We start from the raw sequence: 19,113 nt of genomic DNA, 5'->3' as shown, positions 1-19,113 counted from the left end.
GTACCAACGCGTAGACTTCACTGTTGCTATGCTGCATTACCAAGGGCAATCTGAGTTTAAATCACTTTATGATAAAACCTTGCATAATCTGCTCATACAAACTAATTAAATGTCAGGTCATTGTAATACAGAGCTCATATTATCACCATGGGTCACTAGAAACAGCAATTAGTAATTCATGTGTAATCCAGTTAAATTCAAATTAAGAAAAGGAATGTCAAGTCAGAGTTTTGTTCCTAATTCCTAGTTTTTATAATTTCGTACAGGTTTATGGGGGGACCATTTAAAAGCACAGCTTTAGATTTGGTATTTAATTTAATTTCATTTATACTGCTCAAGCATGGCTCTTAGGTTGTTCTAACCAATGGTCATATGAGTGACTTGTACTTAGAAATTAATTAGCTTTAGAACATATACATACTTTGAATATGTTAATCTTTCACTAACTACACTGTTGTTTTACTGACGGATATTTAATGGTATGAAGGACCTCTGTATTCAGCTTTCGCAAGCAGAAACAAAAGAAGTGGCTGGTTGTTAGGTGAACTACACAATTGATGCTCTAGTAAGCCATAAAAAATGAAAGAGTGCAACGGTAGGAGGACATGGAGGTTGCTGCACCCTGCCTTGGCTGGGTAAAGGCAAGTGAGAAGGCAGGAGAATGTTTTCTTATGCAGCTGGTTCTGCCCCAGTGGGGTAAGGGCTCGGTGCTGGGAAAGCACCAGCTGGTGCCCTGTCGTGCGGGATGTCCAGCTCATCCCCTGGTTTGTATCGCCTGGCGCCCAAGGGAAAATGTACCGCAGGATGTGTTGTCTTACCCTGCCACATGTGATCCTGTTTCTCCAAGGACTTACCAGCTGCGGTCAGTGTGCCCTTACTGTAGCACTCAGTCTTGCTGTAAATGTGCTGCAGCCAGCGCAAAATCTCTACTGCTACAGTCCTCCTGCTATTGGTTTTTTTTTATGTTAGAGCTCCAGATAAGAAGGGTGTGCTCAACATTAGGTACCATCAGCTTGCTCTCTGTATAGTCTTTATAGGCTTTTTCCTTTAATTTTCCTAGATATATTTGGATTCAGGCTTCTTAGCGTTTGCCTGCCTTTGGTTAAAACCTCATTAGTCTCCTATCATATTTCAAACTAAATAGAATATCCTGACTAAAATGTCAGTGACATTCTTATAATGGCTGTGTCTGAAAGAAGCTAAAATACTGGCTATAATTTATTTATATAGCATGCAAAGGTCGTAGGTGATTTAGGGAGAAATCTAAAGACAAACAATCATTCTGATCATGTAATGGTATAGCTCAGATCGTCTCAGCTTTATCAGAAAACTTTTAGTTGGTGCGAGCACTGTCAGAGCTGGATTAAAAGTCATAGCGTGACGATACCCACCATTCCCAGCCCTGCTCTTCAGTACTCGTCAGATCTGCACAAAAACAGTCACTGGTTTCACTGGATGTCATATGAGAGCTGTTGTGCATTGCTTTCTCAGTTATGGAATCTATTGAAATCACTTTGAAATCCATTAAAGATGAAAGGAGCAGCATATTCCAGGGCACTTTCATTTTGATGAGACTCAAATTTAAGTATCTAACTTCAGTTGCCAGGTTTAAAAGAGCTGGCCTTCTTTTTTCCCTTAACAAAGTGAACATTTGAATTCTAAATCACAATCAGCCAAGCCCATCACTGCCAAATTAGAGATGACAAGTATACCCTGCTGTGCATAGTTTCAGAGAGATGTTTTCAGATATGAATTTAGCTTTCAACAAAGGCATGATTTCTTTGTAACTTTCCTGTCACATTCACTTTGTAATACAGTAATCACCACACATTCACAAATAAGTGGTTACCCCAAAATATTGCTTGCACTCGGTTTATTAGTCTGTGCAATAGAGCTGTGTGTTGGTAACCTGTAATATTGTAAAATACTGAAAGCTTGAGCTGAAGAATCAAATAAACATAGAGATTAGTCAAGTGCTGTGCTAATCAATTTTTCATATTTAATTAAAGAAAGTGTTTTGCTTTGGAAAGTTGCCTTGAGAGCTGCAGAATTTCCATTCCCATCCCAGCAGACCAATGCTGAACCCAATGAACCTCACTGTATGGTACATGGGGCTGGTGGGCGTCAGAGGGAGCTGGGCAGCTGTAGCAACTGAGTGTGGAACACAGAGAAGGCTGCGATACGCTTATGTCTCTTCTTTTCTGGACTGATGGCTTAGTAAATATCGCATGAAGCTACATTATTTTACATCAGCTGAGATCCTGGCCCTGTATTTTGGAGAAAAAAGGAGTGTTTCAAAAAGAGGGAGAGAGAGTTATGAAGGACCTGGCGATGGGAAGCTGGCACACTACCAGAGCACCCCTTGCTTTAGTTGAGTTGTGTTTAAGTACTGCTGTGCTCTTTGCCATTATTTCACGAAGGCAGTTACACTGAGTTCATTAAGATGACATCAAAGGCAGAGAGCTCCCACCATCTATTGTACAACTACAGCAAGTATGCAAGTGTGCTGTTCATATGTGTAGGGAAATGGTAGAGGGTATTTTGTTTTCCCAATGAAGTCAATGAGAAATTTGAAGAATGTCTCTGAAAATAAGCCTGCTTTAGAGTAATTATCCCTCGGTGTTCTTAAAGGTTAATTTGGAAAACAGGGAATTTACAGAATCCTGAACCGGAGAGTTTACTGTCTTTACATACAGTACAGACCATGGCATCAACTCCCTTTCCACTGATGTTGGCAGAAAACTCTATCTGGTTTTTAGTGCTCTGGGTTTGGTTTCTAAATATACTCTTAAATCATCCGTTTACCTCACCTTGTTAGCCTAGGTACTGTAGCACCAAAGCTGCATCATGTGCGATTCAGCCCAGGCAGTGAAAACTCAGGTTGCCCTTCTGAGGAAAGCCAGCCACAGCAACTGGAAATCACACGGCCACCCCACTCCCTTCAAAATCCCACAAAGCTGTTTAATTTTAAGATAGATTTTGTATTTGCTGGTTGCTTTGAGTCATTTGGGTTTTGGCTCATAAGGGCTTAAACTTTATCTTTTACAAGGGAAAAAAAGATTTTTTTTCATGCAAATGGAAGATGCTGGAGTATGAGGGTTTTTAAAGGAAAGGTTTCAAACGGTAAGAGAAGTAGGTAGAAGTTATTACTATCTAAAGCAGACATCTGAAAGAAGGCATGTTTTCTCTTGGGCATTTAAATGTTAGGAGATCTTTAGTTATGAAAGAAGCCCTGTCAAAGTATGCGTATTGAAGTGACTTGTTCAACACGTAAATGTGAATGAAGGTAAATTTAAAATTGAATTGGCTGTGAAACTAGGATGCTTTCATCACTGGTAATGGATGAATTAAAATAAAGTACAAATGTATTTAAGATGTGAGAGGTTAAGTTTGGCTTGACCTGTAAGTGTAATGGTGCAGAAGCAGCCTGGTCTCACTTGTGTTGCACAAGCTAATGGAAATGCCAGGATTAATTGCCTGTACACTCATATGATGACATGAAGCTGCTTGTATACTCTCAGCAAACAAAAGTGACACAGATGTTTTTTCTACAAAAGCAGTGCATATCATTGTGCTATCTTACACAGCGAAGAAGAAGAAGAAGAAGGCCACTGGTCTTGGTTTCTGGAGATGTTACAACAGCCACATCACCAGTGAACTTCAACATCGCCCCACAATGTGATATTTGCAAAAGCTGTTTGCCATATGTTGTGGTCTGTGTGGGTGCATTTAGAAAGCAAGCACTAAGAACCATGCAAAAATAAAGCAGAAATTGGTCTTTTCTGAGCATCTGTCTATATAAATGTACTACTACTGACAGAACTAGCATACTGTCTTTTCAAATGTTTTTTCTGGGGACAAGGTCTGTAGCTATATATGGAGACACTAGTGAATACTAGTGTAATAATACTGATTGATAGAAATATCCATTGCCTTTTGTGGACAGCCAGAGGAGTTGCCTTTGTGCAGACCAGTACTACCTCTGTGCCCATGGAAACAGCAGCCATTGAAAAGCAAAACTGCAAAATTCTTGTGTGCATTAGCAGGAACACAGAGGGAATGAGATCGTAGTTGAAATAAATCCCTTACCTTTTTACATTCCTCCTATTCACTTTGGTAACTGCAGAACCGAGAACTCTGCGTTCAACTTAATTCTACATCTGTTCTTTTTGCCCCTGTAGCTCTGAGGCATTGGGCTCAAATGTTTCCCAGAGCTCCTGCTAGGGCTCTGCATTTCCAAATATGCTTTGTGCAAGCTTTCTTTATAACTACAAAATCCTACTTGTCAGCTGGTGAATTCTGAAAATGTAGACTGCCCCAGCATAGGAAATTTCAGGTTGCTTAGGTCTGAGAGGTGAAGCCATGTCATGTGCAAAAAAGATACTGAAAATGCTTCCTTCCATGGCAAGCAGCATCACTGCTTGTGTTTGCTCCTAGAAAAGCAGTTCGTTTAGACTGCCCTGCTTTGTTTTCATAAATGTAATCTATAGAAGTAATGATAAGCCAAGCAAGCTCTAAGGGTCCTGGCACCGTCAGGCTCTTTAGAATTCATTGTAGCAGGGGAGAACATCTGTGGTCTGAAACCTTGTGAGTTTGGAACTAGGGACTATTCTCTGTGTTTAACCAGCAATGAACTATTTTAAAATGCCTCTCTTATTTGTTAACACTGAATAATGGCAATAAAAAGGGAAAAGTGGTCTCATATACCTTCAGAAGAGACTAGGTTGTTTCTCCAAAATTCTTCTTTCTTCAGCTATGGCTTCTTCCCTCATCCCTGAGTGAGTCTTATTGATGACTATGACATTTCTAGTGGTCTGGATGTATTCTTGCACTGAGGTCCAAAGTCCTGAATGTGTGGCAAAATTATTAGACATCCAGAGGAGCTCATCATTGTATGTGGCGGCGGGCAACCTTTCATTATATGTTCCACCAGGGAAAAATAATGCATGCCCTCCCAGTGACTGACAAGAGGCAGTGAAATCTCATCGCTTTCTGCTCTCCATCATCTTGCCTCAGCCCATCAGCTAACTGACAGATGGTACGTGGTCCTGATGTATAGGTACTGGGAGATTAAAGAACAACTCCACAACAAAATAAACCTGTAGGACACAAGTAGCTTTTAAAATAACCTCAGGAGACATGTCAGTCAGTGCACAGTGTGGGATTTTCTCAGGTAGGAATTGCATTTATGGATTGTGTGTGTTGTTTAAACTATAAAATGTCCTACTGCCAAACATTTGCCCAGCTGTTTCTTCCTGAGATGAAGGAGGGAGCTGGATCTAGGGCTCCCTGTGTCCATAAACGGAGATTATAGATCTGCATCTACAGCTATCTGTTTTCCTGTCTATGCCAGATGTCTCTGTTTAAAATGAGACTGGGTAAATTATGTGTAAAGTGGAGCAGGACTCTCCTGTGCTGTTGATTACAACACACACTGTGCACATTTCTTATTTCCAGGGGACAACTTAAAAAGTTGTTGGAGCAGAGAGAAGCACATGGGCCTTGGTATAGTTTAATGGCAAATCATACTCGTCAAAAGTGCAGATAAGGGAGCCTTGCTCCAACCAATGTCTATAACAAAAGATGGAAGAAAACTTGACCCTGGGCTCTGCACATGCTGATCTCAGTGTGGCAGTTCTGCTTGCAGGGGAGTGGTGGGATCAGTCCTGTAATATGAAGGGCTTTGCTACAGTCTGCCTTTCATGCCCTTCCCCCCAGCCCAAGGGGGAGAATTTTAGCTTGGGATATTTTTTTTTTTTTCTGTGGAGACGAGCAGTTTAGGGTTTTTGAGCTTTAAAAACCTGAAGCAGAGTCCCTCAGTACTTAGCAGTGAATTGTGCCATGGTGAGGCACCAGACCGGTGCGTATGCAGCTTGCTAGGTGTTTGACGTGGACACCTTCCTTAACTGCCATTCAAATCAGTGACCTTTTGCTTAATTTGAGGATGGCTGATGTACCACTCAAGCATATAGATATTTTGGGGGAACAAATCTTTCATGGGATGGTTGTTCCTTTGTTCCTTACATGCAAAATTATCTGTGAGACCACAGCTCTGTGTGAGATCCAGACCTCAAGCAAGAGATGTTTGGCTACATCCAGTGCAGGTGAGGGGGGGGGAAGAGAGTTGAAATCAATGTGTTCACAGGTGAAATCTCAGGTGTTCACAGGATATTGCACCAAGCTTACCTGCATGCTTGGCTTAAAACTAAATAAGCACTTTGATTGCTCTAGAGTGATGTACTTGCAAGAAAACCTGACTAGTTTTTTGACTGTCAAAGGTAGTAATTTCCCATTTACATTTGGAACTTTTTTTTTTCTGTTTAATTACTTATATACTTGTATACCATGTAGCACAAGGCAGTTGTAAATGGTGAGAGAAAGCGGAAAACAGCTTTTGCAGCGGCTGGACCCACTGAAAAAGTGGAGGCAGACTTCTCTTCAGTTACAGCAGGAAAAGCTGGAGAAGCTCTGCTGAGGAAATTAAAAATTGTCCAGGCCCAGTGTTTCAGTCTTGATCCTTCAGTCAAAGCATCCAGCCTTCTAGTGTCACGTCTATAAGGAACAGATCTACAAAACACCTTCAAGGGAACCCCACCCTCTCTGAGAGCAACGGGAGACAACCGGTTGCCCCTCAGGTCTCTCCGTGAGAGGAGCAGTGCTTTGGCTGAGCAATGCTCGCCTGCAGCCTGCAGGCCCTTGCTGAGAGGTGGTTGCCCTGGGCAGTGGAGGAGAGAAGGTGTTGGGACAGGGACATCCTGGTGCTGCAGTCTGGCTGCCCTTTGTAGGAGCCAAGGCCTTGACTTTGGCCTAAGCAACACTGGCAAATTTATAAGTGACTGAAAGCACTCTGGAAGGGAAATCTATGTGATTTCATCTACCATGACACGCTGTAGAGAGTTGCGTTATTAAAATGCATGAGAGTGTCTCTTTGAGCCAAATCAGAAGCTGCAGCTCTTCTCTGATTTGGGGCCTGGCGGTAGGTCAGATTTTTGCTTTCAGTGTATGGTAAGTACAAGACATGGCTCCACCTGCTTTCCCTTGGCTTCCTGAGATGAAGACTTGCCTGGTGCCTCCTCTTTGTGGCTCTAAGGGCTGTGGCTGTGCAGGCTGCAGCCTGGGACAGCTCTACACGGCTGGGCAGGAGTGGTGCCTGGGAGCCGCTCCTGCTGGAAAACTGGTTGGGAAGTGAGCTTGGGGAATTTTCATTGTAGTTCTTAGGCACGGGAAAACAGGCTGAAATGTCTACTCTTTCCCAGACTGTGCTGGCTACTAGTGAAGAGCAAATAATGCAGAAGATGACTGATGAGGCTGCCATGATTCCTGCCTCTGCAGAGTAGAAGGCACCTTTATGGTACCCTTCAGGCGCTACTGTGGTGTAGAAACACAGTTGTGACTTAAGCTGTATCAAGACCAGATCTCGTCCCTTAGGAAAAATCTTGAAGAAGCTGGTTAGTGATGAAGTGGTATTTCTCTGGGTTTTCATCAGGTTCCTCTTACTAAGTACGTGCTCTCTGGCAGAATGGGTGGATGTTGGGTTCCAAAAGAGCCATGAGGAAATGAACAAAAACTGTAGGAGGGCCAAGACCACTGGCATGAAGGGATTGTGATCCTGGCAGGCTCAGAGATGTTTTTCCCTTATATAAACACTCTGCTCCCCGCGCCCCTCCCCCCAGTACTCCTCATTCCAGCTTCCAGGCCCATATAATTGTGCTGGTAAACAAGGCACCCTCGAGTAATGCCTTCCTTGGTGGCCATATGTGACCGTGAGAGACTTCATGTGTGGTCACCACGTGAAACATATAATTTCAAAGAACTGCCAGTATAATACTTTCACTATAGCTGGAGGTTTGACAATTTGCTGGAGAGCCTCACACGCAGCTCCTGCAAGCTTGTTTGAGAAATGCCACCCCAGGCACCTCTCATCTGGCTCTGAATTTCCTCCTTGGGAGACAAGTTGTGTGTGAGAGAAGATGTCAGGGCAGCCTATTTAAAACTTGGGCGTAACTGCGAGCTGGCTGAAGCTTTCAGTGTGGGTTCCCGCAGAGTCTGTGTGGGGAAGGAGTGTGAAGCACAGACAGGTGTACACATACCCTCAGTGGGCAGAGGAGCCTCTGAGAGCTGAGGGACCGGCAGAGCTTCTGGAGGCAGGAGGAGCCTGCCCAGCCCTCCGCACTGCAGTGTGAAGCCTGCCTAGGTGGTTCTGGGAGGCTGATGCAGGTTGGGACTCTGTGCACTGCATATCGAAATGGCCCTCTCTCCAAAATCAGATGCAAAATCTCAGGCAGCATGAGGTATCAGCAGAGCTTCTGTCTTTGCATTTTATTCCTTAAGACACAGAAAAATAATTGGAAAAGAGGGAGTTTTAAAAATCTTTAAAAGTGCTTTTTTTGCCATTTTATATTGAGGATCTTGGAACAAAACTGAAGCCTTTCCTGTTGCATTGTTGTGTTCCCAGAAGTGGTGATCAGCAACCAAGATAAGTAGCTGAGGCTTTTCTGCAGAGATGGTGTTCTTGGGTGAAAGGCACAATGATTCCCGGTCCCTGCTGCCCAGTGCTGGAGCTGAGACACCATTTTCCTTCCTAGCAAATCAGAAGTAGGAAGCTGGATGGTTTTATTCCATAACCTGTATATAAAAATGAACTTCTTCCTTCTGGCATTAAGGTATTTGCCTTTATTCAGCAGAAAGCACTTCAGTGGGTTGCTGAATTACTATTAGCTCCCACTGGAGAGTACGTGAAGTATATTCCTTGTGAAGAAAGTTGTAACATGCTGTAAGCTCCAAAGCACTGATGCAATATTTATGTTGTTCCACGTTCTACTGGCAGATTTAAGCATAATATTGTAGACTGGCAGGAGGCTGTTATGATCTAAACTCCTCGATTATGTCGGTGTTTAATTTTAAGTTCTGTTGCACACGGTAATGTATCCAGTTACGTTTTTGTGTATGATTCTGCTTCTAGGAAGCAGACCTATCAGTGGTGGTGATCTAGGCTGAAAGGCATAGAGTTTTCTTCTCGCTCAGAGTAAACCATGCATGGTTTGGGATCTATGATCTCACTCATTTATCTAAAAGACATGTTTTTCAATGCAGTAGCAGTTGGCATATCTCTCACTGGTGCTGTATTATCTGTAAGTCCCACACTGAGGTCCCATTATCCCATTTAATTTGCAAGCATGTGCAAGTAGCGTAAGGAGGATGCAGGTGTAACAGACCTTTCCTCATGATACCTTCAGTTTAATGCCAGACTAATTTTTTGTTTGTGTTACACTGGCAGAACAGAGTACCAGCTTTTCACCAGTTCTCTTGTCTTCCCCTTTGAGAAAGATCCATCAGAGTTAACATGTACTGCCTGTGTCAGTCCTCTGTCCTAATCATTAATTTGTTTGTTTTTTCATTTGATGCAGAGTGATCTCCACTTGGCTTCCTCAGCCCACAGTCTTAAGAGAATACTGTAAGCTTTATGGGAGATCAGCACCTTTGAAACCATTAATTTTTGTGAGGCACTCAGCTCCCAATTAAGCAAGAAAACATCTTCGATTTGAAAACTTGTGTACCTACCATGCTTAGCAATTAGGAGTTTCTTGGGTAGTTTTGGTTTCAAAACTGAGTTTCTTGAAAACTGTGAGGTTTGCTGATCTGACTTTAGATGCTACTGAAAATCTGGATGGGAGCAGTTGCCTCTTCCCGTTGACATTAACTGTGAGACTGATGGCTGTTTAGCATGTCTGAAGGTTATTTGTCTGGTATCTAAAAGTAGGTTGTCCCAAATAGTTGGTCTCGTCCTATAAATGGATGAATTCCTGTAGAATACATTTCATCTTGGTTCCATCAGTAGAGACTGCATGTAAGAGAAGCTGGGTTGAACATCTTTTTCCATTGCGCGTGGTGCTCATATAAGTCATGCAGCCACAGCTTCAGTAGGAAAGTGCACTTAAGTTTTTAATTTTAAGGACAAGTAGAAATTTTTGCTTCAATCCTTAGTGCTAGGAACATCCTTGAAAACTTAATTGCATTTGTGATAACATAAGCCTGCTCCATAGAAGGCACTTTATCATTTTAGTTGACTATAAACACAAATTTGTTCATGGCAGATAAATATCGAGGCTGACATTTATCCCAGCTACCTGAGGAACTGTAGCTTCCCTGTGTGGCCAAGGAGGAGAGGTCTACCTAATGATATCTTAAGTGAGCTGTAGCACCTTTGCGAGCATCTCTCTCTGCTGATTGCATCAGTTACTCTCCTGACTTAAGTACTTTGGTCCTTAAAGTTAAGGATCAAAGTAGGCCTGCGGAAGGCTCCATTTTTTGTTGACGAACAGAGGTAAAATGCTTACAGTCCAACCAAATACTTTTCATTCCTTTATTTGTTGCTGTGGCTGGCTGTGCATGTCTCTGTTCCTTTCTATTAATGAATACAGATGTGCAACTGCCTGCACCCATCTGGCTTTGTTCAATAAATGTGCAGGCACAGACGTTTAAATCAAATATTGATAAATACAGCCTTTAATATGTAAATTTGTCTTGTGAACAAAACTATGTCTGCCTGTTTTTTTTGATGGAGAAGGATTTGTGCCATGTTGATTTTTTTTTTTTGATTGCCATTGTATTCTGTCTACAGTGGCACATGCATTGATGCTTGAGCATCAGAGGAGGAACAGTTTCTGAAATATATTTGGGGAGAGGAATAAAAAAGGTAGAAGAATTTTTTTGGACATAATAATTCTCCTTCTGTTTCGATAGCAACTTCTTCCTCATCCAAATGTCTTTTCAACAATCAGAGACCTAATGGGCAAGGTGCACTAGAAAAGTCGTAAATGGTCCCAAATAACATCTGTGGGAGTGCCAGGCAGGAGAGCGTTAAAAGGTGCACCTATGTGTGTACATGCAAAAAACCAGAAGTGAGTAATGATAAACCTTAGCCTTCAAAATTTGTAACTCTGAAAGTAGTGAACTAAGGCCCTGCTAATATGTTTGACAGGTGCTTAATGGGGTTATAAATACCTTAAGGTGAGTTGCAGGAGGGGAGAGCCTAGCCAAAGTTGTGAGCAGTCATTTCTCTCTCAGGGTAGTTTCACACTTGCTGTTAATTCTAAGATCATCAGCATCTGTGATTTCTAGGGATTTTTTTTTTCTCTCCCCCCCTTTTTTTTGTTTTTGTTTTGTTTTTTGATGAGAAGTTGTTAATCAGAAAAATTCTACTGGAAAAGCAAGAAGCTTGGTATTTTCACAGGAGAAAGTTCCAACTAAGTATGGCTTTAAAGGAGACAACACTTTTGTATAGGTGTTCACGGAGCATATGGTGAACTGCGTGGCTGTGCGCACCTTGCTCCTCTTCTGACTGCTCCAAACTTATTTTATTTTGGCCTTCACAGAAAATTTGGTATGAAATGCATCTTACTGTAGAGAAGTGAGCTAGTAAAGGCATACAGTTTTTTTTCACAAGTTCATACACATACTTTTAATTGTATTTTTTGGTTTTCTTCAGTTTGCAAAAGTTTGTCCTGATTTGGACTGCTCAGGATGGAAAGAACTCTTTGTTATCTTGGAAGTGTAAGTTATATGCCTTCCCCCTCACCGCTTTCCTTGGGATTTTTTTGCTCTGGAAGCCGGATGTAATGAATTATCAGGTCTGCTTCTTGCTTCCAGAATATTTTGATGCCCTTTGCTACATATGAAAGACTTGCCCATCTGGTCTTGGTTACTGGACAGTCAATTGAAATTGCAGCTTTTGTGGTACATCAAGTTGAAGATTTTAGGCACAGGAAGAGAACAAGAAGCAAGGCTTTTTTTAAACTTACGGTGTATTCTCAGCATACTTCATTTAGAGGCAAAAGAAGTAGAATTACCTCCTGTGTGCTCCAGCACCTCTCGTCCTGTGACCTGCTGCCTGCTCTGCTGTACAGGTAATGTCATCTGTGAAGTTGCCCTCTAAAACGGAAGAGACACGTCCCCAGGAACCGTGATTGTTGGGTTTCTGTCAGGGCTGTCAGGACCAGGCCTGTCACTGTAGACATGTAGTATTTATTATGCTGCTAACGAGAGTTTTAAGAGGAATTACGGTAGAGATGTAAAACTGTAGGTTAAGTATGGTTACTCAGTGTCATAATATGCAAACTTAAGCTATTCAGTCTGTTAAAATACTTCGGTTTCCTCATCTGACCTCAGAATTTTCTGTGGAGAGTACTTGCATGTCACTTATGGCTTTTTTAGTATCTCCAGAAATGTCAGAAATTCTATTAGTTTTTCCAGAGGCACATATGCAGAAATAGATGCCATTATTTCAGTGGTTTATAGAAAGATTACTGGATTAAACTACCTTTTTGTCTAGACAGACTCCAGCAATTGCGCTGTGGTACAAAAGTGAAATTGGAAATGTATTAAAAATCAACATTTTATTTAATGCTGTAAATTGTACTTCAAAACAATTTAAATGACATTGCCATTATGCACACAGACGCAAGGAGCAATGTCACTAAGTTGGAAGCTCTGTGGGTTGTATTTTATGCTTTGTACTGTGGTAAAGGAATGTATCAAAGAAACCTCTCAAATATACACGTACGTTGTAAAAAGTAACACTATAAAACATCAGGATTTGAAATGCTTGCAGTAAGTGCTCTGTGGGATTATGCTGCCTTCATAAAAAGGTTGTCAGCACAAAGAGACTTATTCCAGCCTTAAATTAACCAGCTCAGGGGAGCATGTTTTGGTACCAAGTGGCAGGGCTGTGAATCACTCCTGGAACATTTGCCCTGTGGATGGAGGAAGAACATGGTCCATAAAGTTCACAATGGGTCTGAAATGCAGAGATGTGTTTAGGTGTCCTATTGTGTTCGTTGGCTAAACTCAGTGGTGGGGAGCCTGTGGTTCATCAGCTCTGCCTTCGCTTAGGAAAACAAAAGAAAAAGGAAAAGCACACAGAAAAAAAAGGCAAAAACCCACACATGGGGGAAGTTCCTCTCATCCTGAGCCCTTTTTTTCTTCTGTTTTCTCACAGGTTTTATTGCTGTCCTGGGCAGATCCTTAAGCTTTGAATTTTACATAAATGTTTTCTAAAGAGTGGTGCCCAGATAGAACAGGACAGGGAGCGTGTCTCAGCCCTCAGCTTCAATGTATTCCAGATGCCAGAGCCTGCACCCAGCACTCTGCAGGCTCCCAGTACCTCCGGGTGGAAATGGCATCTCCTCCCTTCCTCCTCCTCCCCACCCCATGCATATTGTGGCTTGGTTAAACTATTCCCAAGTCCTTCAGGTCCTTCCCTTAGAAAGCATAGCTCTTGCAACGACCTGCTGCTCTCACCAGGGCTTCCCAAAGTGCATCGTAATAATCAGAAATGTGAAACTTCCTCCCATAATACATCAGAGCTTTTTCCTAATTCCCTTAAAAAGTTAGGTCACTCTTGCATGTAGAGAATCGGAGAACAGTATTTGATAATTTTTGTTTGTTTGTTTAGTTGGTTTTTCTTTTTTTTGTTTTGTTTTGGTTTTTTTTTTTTAAAAGGAAGACGAGACTCTCCTGGAAAGCTGTTTGCATTCTATACTTTGTCCTGGGAAATAAACACTTACCTTTACTGTGTCGTTTTAACTCTGCTTTTAACAACTTTTGCACACGCAAATACATATTAAGCAATATGATGCTGGTTAACTAGGTGTTCATGAGCTGTGATAGATTACTTTTAATGACTGGCATTTACCTACTCCATCAAACCTTCTTTGATAGACTGCTGTTATGGGAGAGACAGCTAAACTTCACGGGCACGGAAAGCCCGGTGCCCAGCCTGAGGAGTGGGAGAACTTGGCCAGATTATTAAGAGCGCCAGACTCTGTGCTTCCCGTGCTTTCCGTCTCTATCTGGCTGGCCTATTGCCATTTTCATGCCAGTCTCCATGGTAACTTCTTTCAGGATAAAATAACAGAAATGTGAGTTAGCTGCCTGCCCACAGGAAAGCTGCCATGGTCCTGGTGCCAGAGCCCCGGCGAGATGCCGGCCCGGCACGCATTCCGGTGGGGTTAGGCCGGTTACAACAGCTGCTTCCACTTAAAGGTGAAATCTCTCCTTCCCCTCTAGCCTTCCCAGGCAACGTCTCCTCAGCCTTTCTCGCTCATGTTTGGAAACGTCCCCGTGTAATTCTTCCATGGATTACTCTTCACCTCCCATTTGCAGGTTTGCGTGATTCATTTTGCATTTTAAATGGCTTTGTCAATAAAAGCTTCAGTTTTCAAATGAAACATTAGCTGGTAACTGGGGAAATGTTACAGGAAAATGTTTACTAACAGTTGTTAGTAAATTAATGAGTTTGCTGTGCCACGGTGTACATAGGAAACGGCAATATAAAAAATGATTTAGAGAGCCAGGCACTTTATTAGGAATAAAGCACCTGAGTTCTGTCCTTGCCTTGGCTGTTCGAGTTGTCGTGTGACCTTGTGCAAAGTCACTATCAAGTCCTGTGCCTCTCCTTCCCTAAAGGTGAACAAAAAATATGGTTATCCACACTTTTAAATGATTCTGAGGATTCTGGGTGAACTGTCTAAATGGGGGCCACAGTGGCACCAGTTGGGGTCCTCAGAAATGGGTGTTCATTGTTTTGGTGCTACATTAGGAAGTGACCTGTGCTTTGAGTCCCCATGTACTCAGTCATAGTGGGAAGCAGAAGTAGATGCTCTAGATGTTTAAAATACATTTTTTCCTACAAAGTCTTGTGGATTTCTTGGAAGAATATTGCTTACATTACCCTTTCTTCACAAGAAGACTCAGTAGAAATCACAACTCTGTTGTTCCAAGCTTCCTAGCCAAACCTCAAAAGAGATGTCCATGAATGACTCCTTCTAATTGGATGAGGCAGAGGCATGTTAGGAAATGTTATTATCCCATTCTGGAATAGCCTGTATGTTGCACGTGAAATGTGATACACCTGGAAGGTGAATGTTAGGGTGCTGAAACCCTTCAACTGAAAAATAACACCCTCTTTTGGGGTTGTTGGGAGTTGGGGGGGCTGCTGGGGACAACAAAGGTTCTAACCTTGTTTTGTTTCATATGAAATCTGTGCCTTTAAAATGCCTGGTTTCCTCTCTGCGTTTAGGGCTGTAATTCTTCTCAAATTCCCCTACCACCTCCCCCAACTTGAAGTTACACAGGCCTCCAGCAAAGTCAATGAATTAGGTAGCTGGTTTGAAAATGTTATTGTCTTCAGAACCTTTTGTTGTGGTGCATGGAAACAGTTCACAAGTGGAGGGATGTTGGCACCTTTTCTCCTACTGACCTGAAGCGTCACAAGGAAAAGAAGGCAGTGCTTGAAGCTTGCGTATGCTTGGCCAGGTACTGCAACCCTTGCACGCCTGGGTGCACGGCCTCAGCTGGCCTTGCAGCTGGCACTGGACAAAAGGGCGTGTAACAGGTTATCATAATTCCACTCCTCATCCCCAGCGCCATTCATAGCAGCTATTAGTGAAATGAGGAAGAGAGGCAGTGAAGTGGTCCTTCACAGGCCCTCTTGCGTGCCTTCTTGCCCACAAGGTAGGAAGCAAAGCCTTTGAAGTGACTGTGATGAATGGGAGCGTGCACAGACTCCTGTAGGGACCTTAAGGAGCCTTTCTGCCAGCCACTGTCGTCTTTTTGCTTGGGATGCCTTCTGCTAAATCTTACCAGAACTGGAAAGTTTTTCCAATAGGGACGATACAATAGATCTGCAGATAGCAGATGCTGGCCTTACGTACTCTTCCCCCTTGTGCTGGGCAGTGGGCATTTATTTAAAAAGTTGGTGAGGCATATGGTATTATTTCATCTCAGTGAAATAATACATGGTATCATTAATTGTGGATTGTTGACAAGATTTTTGTGGAAGCAGTGGAGAGATACATTCCTTTGTGTGGAAAAAATTAATGTATAAATAGAAAACGGAGCAAGTGGAGGCTTTCATTTTGGCACTCGTGCAAACAGGTGAAAAAAGATTTTGCATGCAAATACGTATAAAAATAAGGTGTTCTGAATGAATAATTTAGCTTCCTGTGGGAGTGTATGAAACGATCATTTGCTCAGCATCCCCAGTTTGGAAATTGAAGCTGCATGTTGTATCAGCCTGACATTGCATGCTCCTCTTACCTTGGTGTCAAGAGGCAATTGTTGGTCAGAGATCATTAACACTCACATGTGCAGACCAAAATAAAGCATTTGCTTTTTGAATTGGCTTCTTCATGATAACTCTGGACAGATTCTCTCTGCTCAGGGTGAAGCATGCAGGAGGGAGTTGTGGCAGGGGTAGTGTCTCCATTCTCCATGTTGTCCGTTAGGGACGTCAGGTTCATTCGAAGGCAAAAAGCTGGGCCCGCTCCCAAAGCTTCTGCTCCCACAGAAAGGTCATCTCCCTGCCATCACTCTGGTCCCCTGCTGTGATAATATAATTTTTCTTCTAAAAGAGCCCTTCCCCTTGAGCTGTACCCTGGAAATGCAGTGTGGGTCCATTCTGGCAAGTCTCTACAAAGCCCAGGCAGACGAAATAACATCTCTGGGCTTGGCCTTTCATGGTGTAGTCCTTGCTGTAGTGTCTGGACCACCATACTTCTGAGTCTTGAAGAGATCTGTTAGTTACTAACAGAAAAGTACTAATGACATTGTTGTAAACACAGCTGTCTCCCCATGCTCTGGCGGGGAGTCCCTTGCCAATTTCTGAATTTTTTGTGGTGATTATTTGTTAATTTAAAAATATAAACAAAACCGATACTGCTATCAACAATGGTGATAAGAAAATAAATAAAAAAGCCTGCAAAAGCTATAAACTATGCTATTGTCCTTCATATTAATAAAGAGAGTTGACATCCTACAAGCACAGAGCAGGGGTTTTATTGTTCGTTTGCTTGTTTCATACCGAAATACACAGACATTTTTTACATCTGTGCTGAAAGTAGTAAAGCCCTCTGTTTCTCAGGATATTTGCTTTTGATCAAGTGTACACATTAGGCAGGCAAATTTATTGATGAGCTAAGTGTTTCAGGCACTATTAAGGTTCCTGTCCAAGCATTTTGTACCTGTCCTGTGCATCCGCCCTTTGCGTGAGAAAAGTGTTCTGGCACTGTCATTTTCTGCTTCTCCAACTTGGAGATACACTCTTGTTTCACCTTGCCCATAATTAATGGCACGCAGTCCTGTTTGCAAAATAAAAGGACTCTGAGTTCACCTTAGCAGTTATTTACTGTCACCCAGTTGCTTTACTTCATTATCTGTTTTGCCAAGTAATGTCTGTGGGTGTGATCATGTGGAAAAACCTACTTGTCACCTTTTTAAGGTTGGTGTGTGAATCCCTGTGCACAACGGGCACTTGTCCTTGTTCTGCAGCTTATAAATATGCCACTGGACACAGGATTAAAATGGGTACACCCTGTTGAGTTGTCATCCCTCAGGGAAGAGCCAGTTGGTGTCTGCTGCTGAATCTTTCTGCTGAATACTGCTAATCCAGCTTATATTTCTGCTTTCCTGCTGCTGCTGCTTCTGCTACTATGGGAAGTGTTGCTGTTTTCTGCTTCTTTATACATCAGGGCCTGCCTTACTGCGTTGGGACCATTCCAGGACACACAGCAGCCCCCTCCCCACAGGCAAATAAATAAGTAACTAAAAGAAAGAAAACCAGTTCCCTTCTTATGTGACGTAGAGCAGTCTGGTTAAAATAACATCATGTGACACTGTTCTCGATCATCTCCTCAGTGATTGAGGGATCTGCTGAGAAGATACTGGTGTAGAGCAGGACCTCCATTAACTTGTTGGCTACTGTAAGTGAGAGATGGGGAGTTTCAACAGAGATCTCCGAAGACCCAAGAGGCAAATGGTAACAGCACTGCATCCTATACGTAAGTGGCCAAAGGTTGCCTGGTTTGTGTGTCTTCGTGCCAAGTGCATAACCTAAAGAGTAAGGCACCGGGAAGTACTGTAGTCTGAGCTTAGATTTAGGGCCTTGGGGGCTTAAGGATTAGGTCCAGTTCTCCCTGAAGGTCACACAGCTCTGTAAAATACCCTGACAGTGAGGAATATTTGTCTGCAAAACAAGTTTGCAGGGAATGGTGTGTTTTGCCTAGACTGTGGTCATTCAGTTTGCCAGCATTGTTTAATGCTTCTGCACAATCTCAGTTTTGATTTTAATCCAGATGCCTTTTGCTGAGAAGAGTCTGCATGGCACTATTTACATCCAATGGAACTTGAATAGTTTTGTAAGATTTCACAATGGCATTTGACAAATGTGGCACTAAAATTCAAATCTGTTATGTCTGCTGAGTTCCCGTCATCACATTTTGGAGGCGGGGGAAAGAAGATCTGTCAAATATAAGAGTGATTGTTATGATTTCTTCCTCAGTGATACAGCTGCCTGCAGTTGTCAGTTATTTTCCTTCATAATTTTAGGGAGCTTTTCTTCCTGTTTTTTGACTGTTCTCTGCATTGTTTTATAAAATTAATTTAGACTTGAAAGTGTGTGTTTCATAAAATAACATCTGATTAATTGTCATTTGCTTTACTTTGCTCCTTTGGCATACTCTCATGACTTTATAACCTGACTAATCTTTGATGCATGCTCAAAACTCATTCGCTCCACTTGACTTAAATATAAGTAGATGCTTTAAAGGCTTCGCTACAGCAAGATCTCGGTCAGCAATGACTTGAGAGATTCATTAGTTAAGTTCTTTAAATGCCGTAAAATGCATGTCAGAAAGCCTATCCGTAATCTGTGGTTTGGCTAGGAGAAAGTTTTTGCTTTAGGTTTGAGGTTTACTACTATGAAAATGCTTGGTATTTCTAAATGGAGCACAGTCCTAAAAATTCCACTGTCCTTGAAAGGAATTTTCTGAATTCCCCTGTGTTCCATAGCATAGCCGCCGCCCTTATTGCCGGTTAGGTGGCACTTCAAAGCTCTGGTTTGTGAAATTGCTGGCTGGAAGTCACACAAGAACTTTTTGTTTTAAGTTAATGTGAATCAGAATCAGGTTTGGTTTTTGTCAGATTTTAAAATTAAAAAACCCCACACCAACTAGACCACAAGCACTTGTTTCATGCCAGCCTGTTTTATGATGATGTTTCATCTTTTAGTTAGGAGTGGGCATATGATCTGCCACCCTGTAAGCAGCTACACAGTAA

The 19,113-nt window shown here is 42.3% G+C and overlaps 1 protein-coding gene across 4 annotated transcripts in view; it reads left to right on the top strand.

The window, feature by feature from the left end:
* Window positions 1-19,113, top strand: part of LOC308063196 (uncharacterized protein) — a 251,665-nt gene that overhangs the window by 163,926 nt on the left and 68,626 nt on the right. The window contains exon 3 of one of the 4 annotated variants that reach the window (XM_080385831.1): window positions 14,068-17,989. The exons of the other annotated variants lie outside the window; for them this stretch is intronic. Coding sequence (XP_080241957.1) covers window positions 14,068-14,127 — 60 coding nt within the window. The 3' untranslated portion in view covers window positions 14,128-17,989. Of the gene's footprint in view, window positions 1-14,067; window positions 17,990-19,113 lie in introns of those variants that run through there. 4 annotated transcript variants of the gene reach the window in all.

The sequence above is a fragment of the Falco punctatus genome, assembly GCF_963210335.1.
Source record: "Falco punctatus genome assembly, chromosome: 4".
Lineage (NCBI taxonomy): Eukaryota > Metazoa > Chordata > Aves > Falconiformes > Falconidae > Falco > Falco punctatus.
The sequence above is the reverse complement of the archived record's forward strand: the minus strand, read 5'-3'. Positions and strand labels throughout refer to the sequence as shown.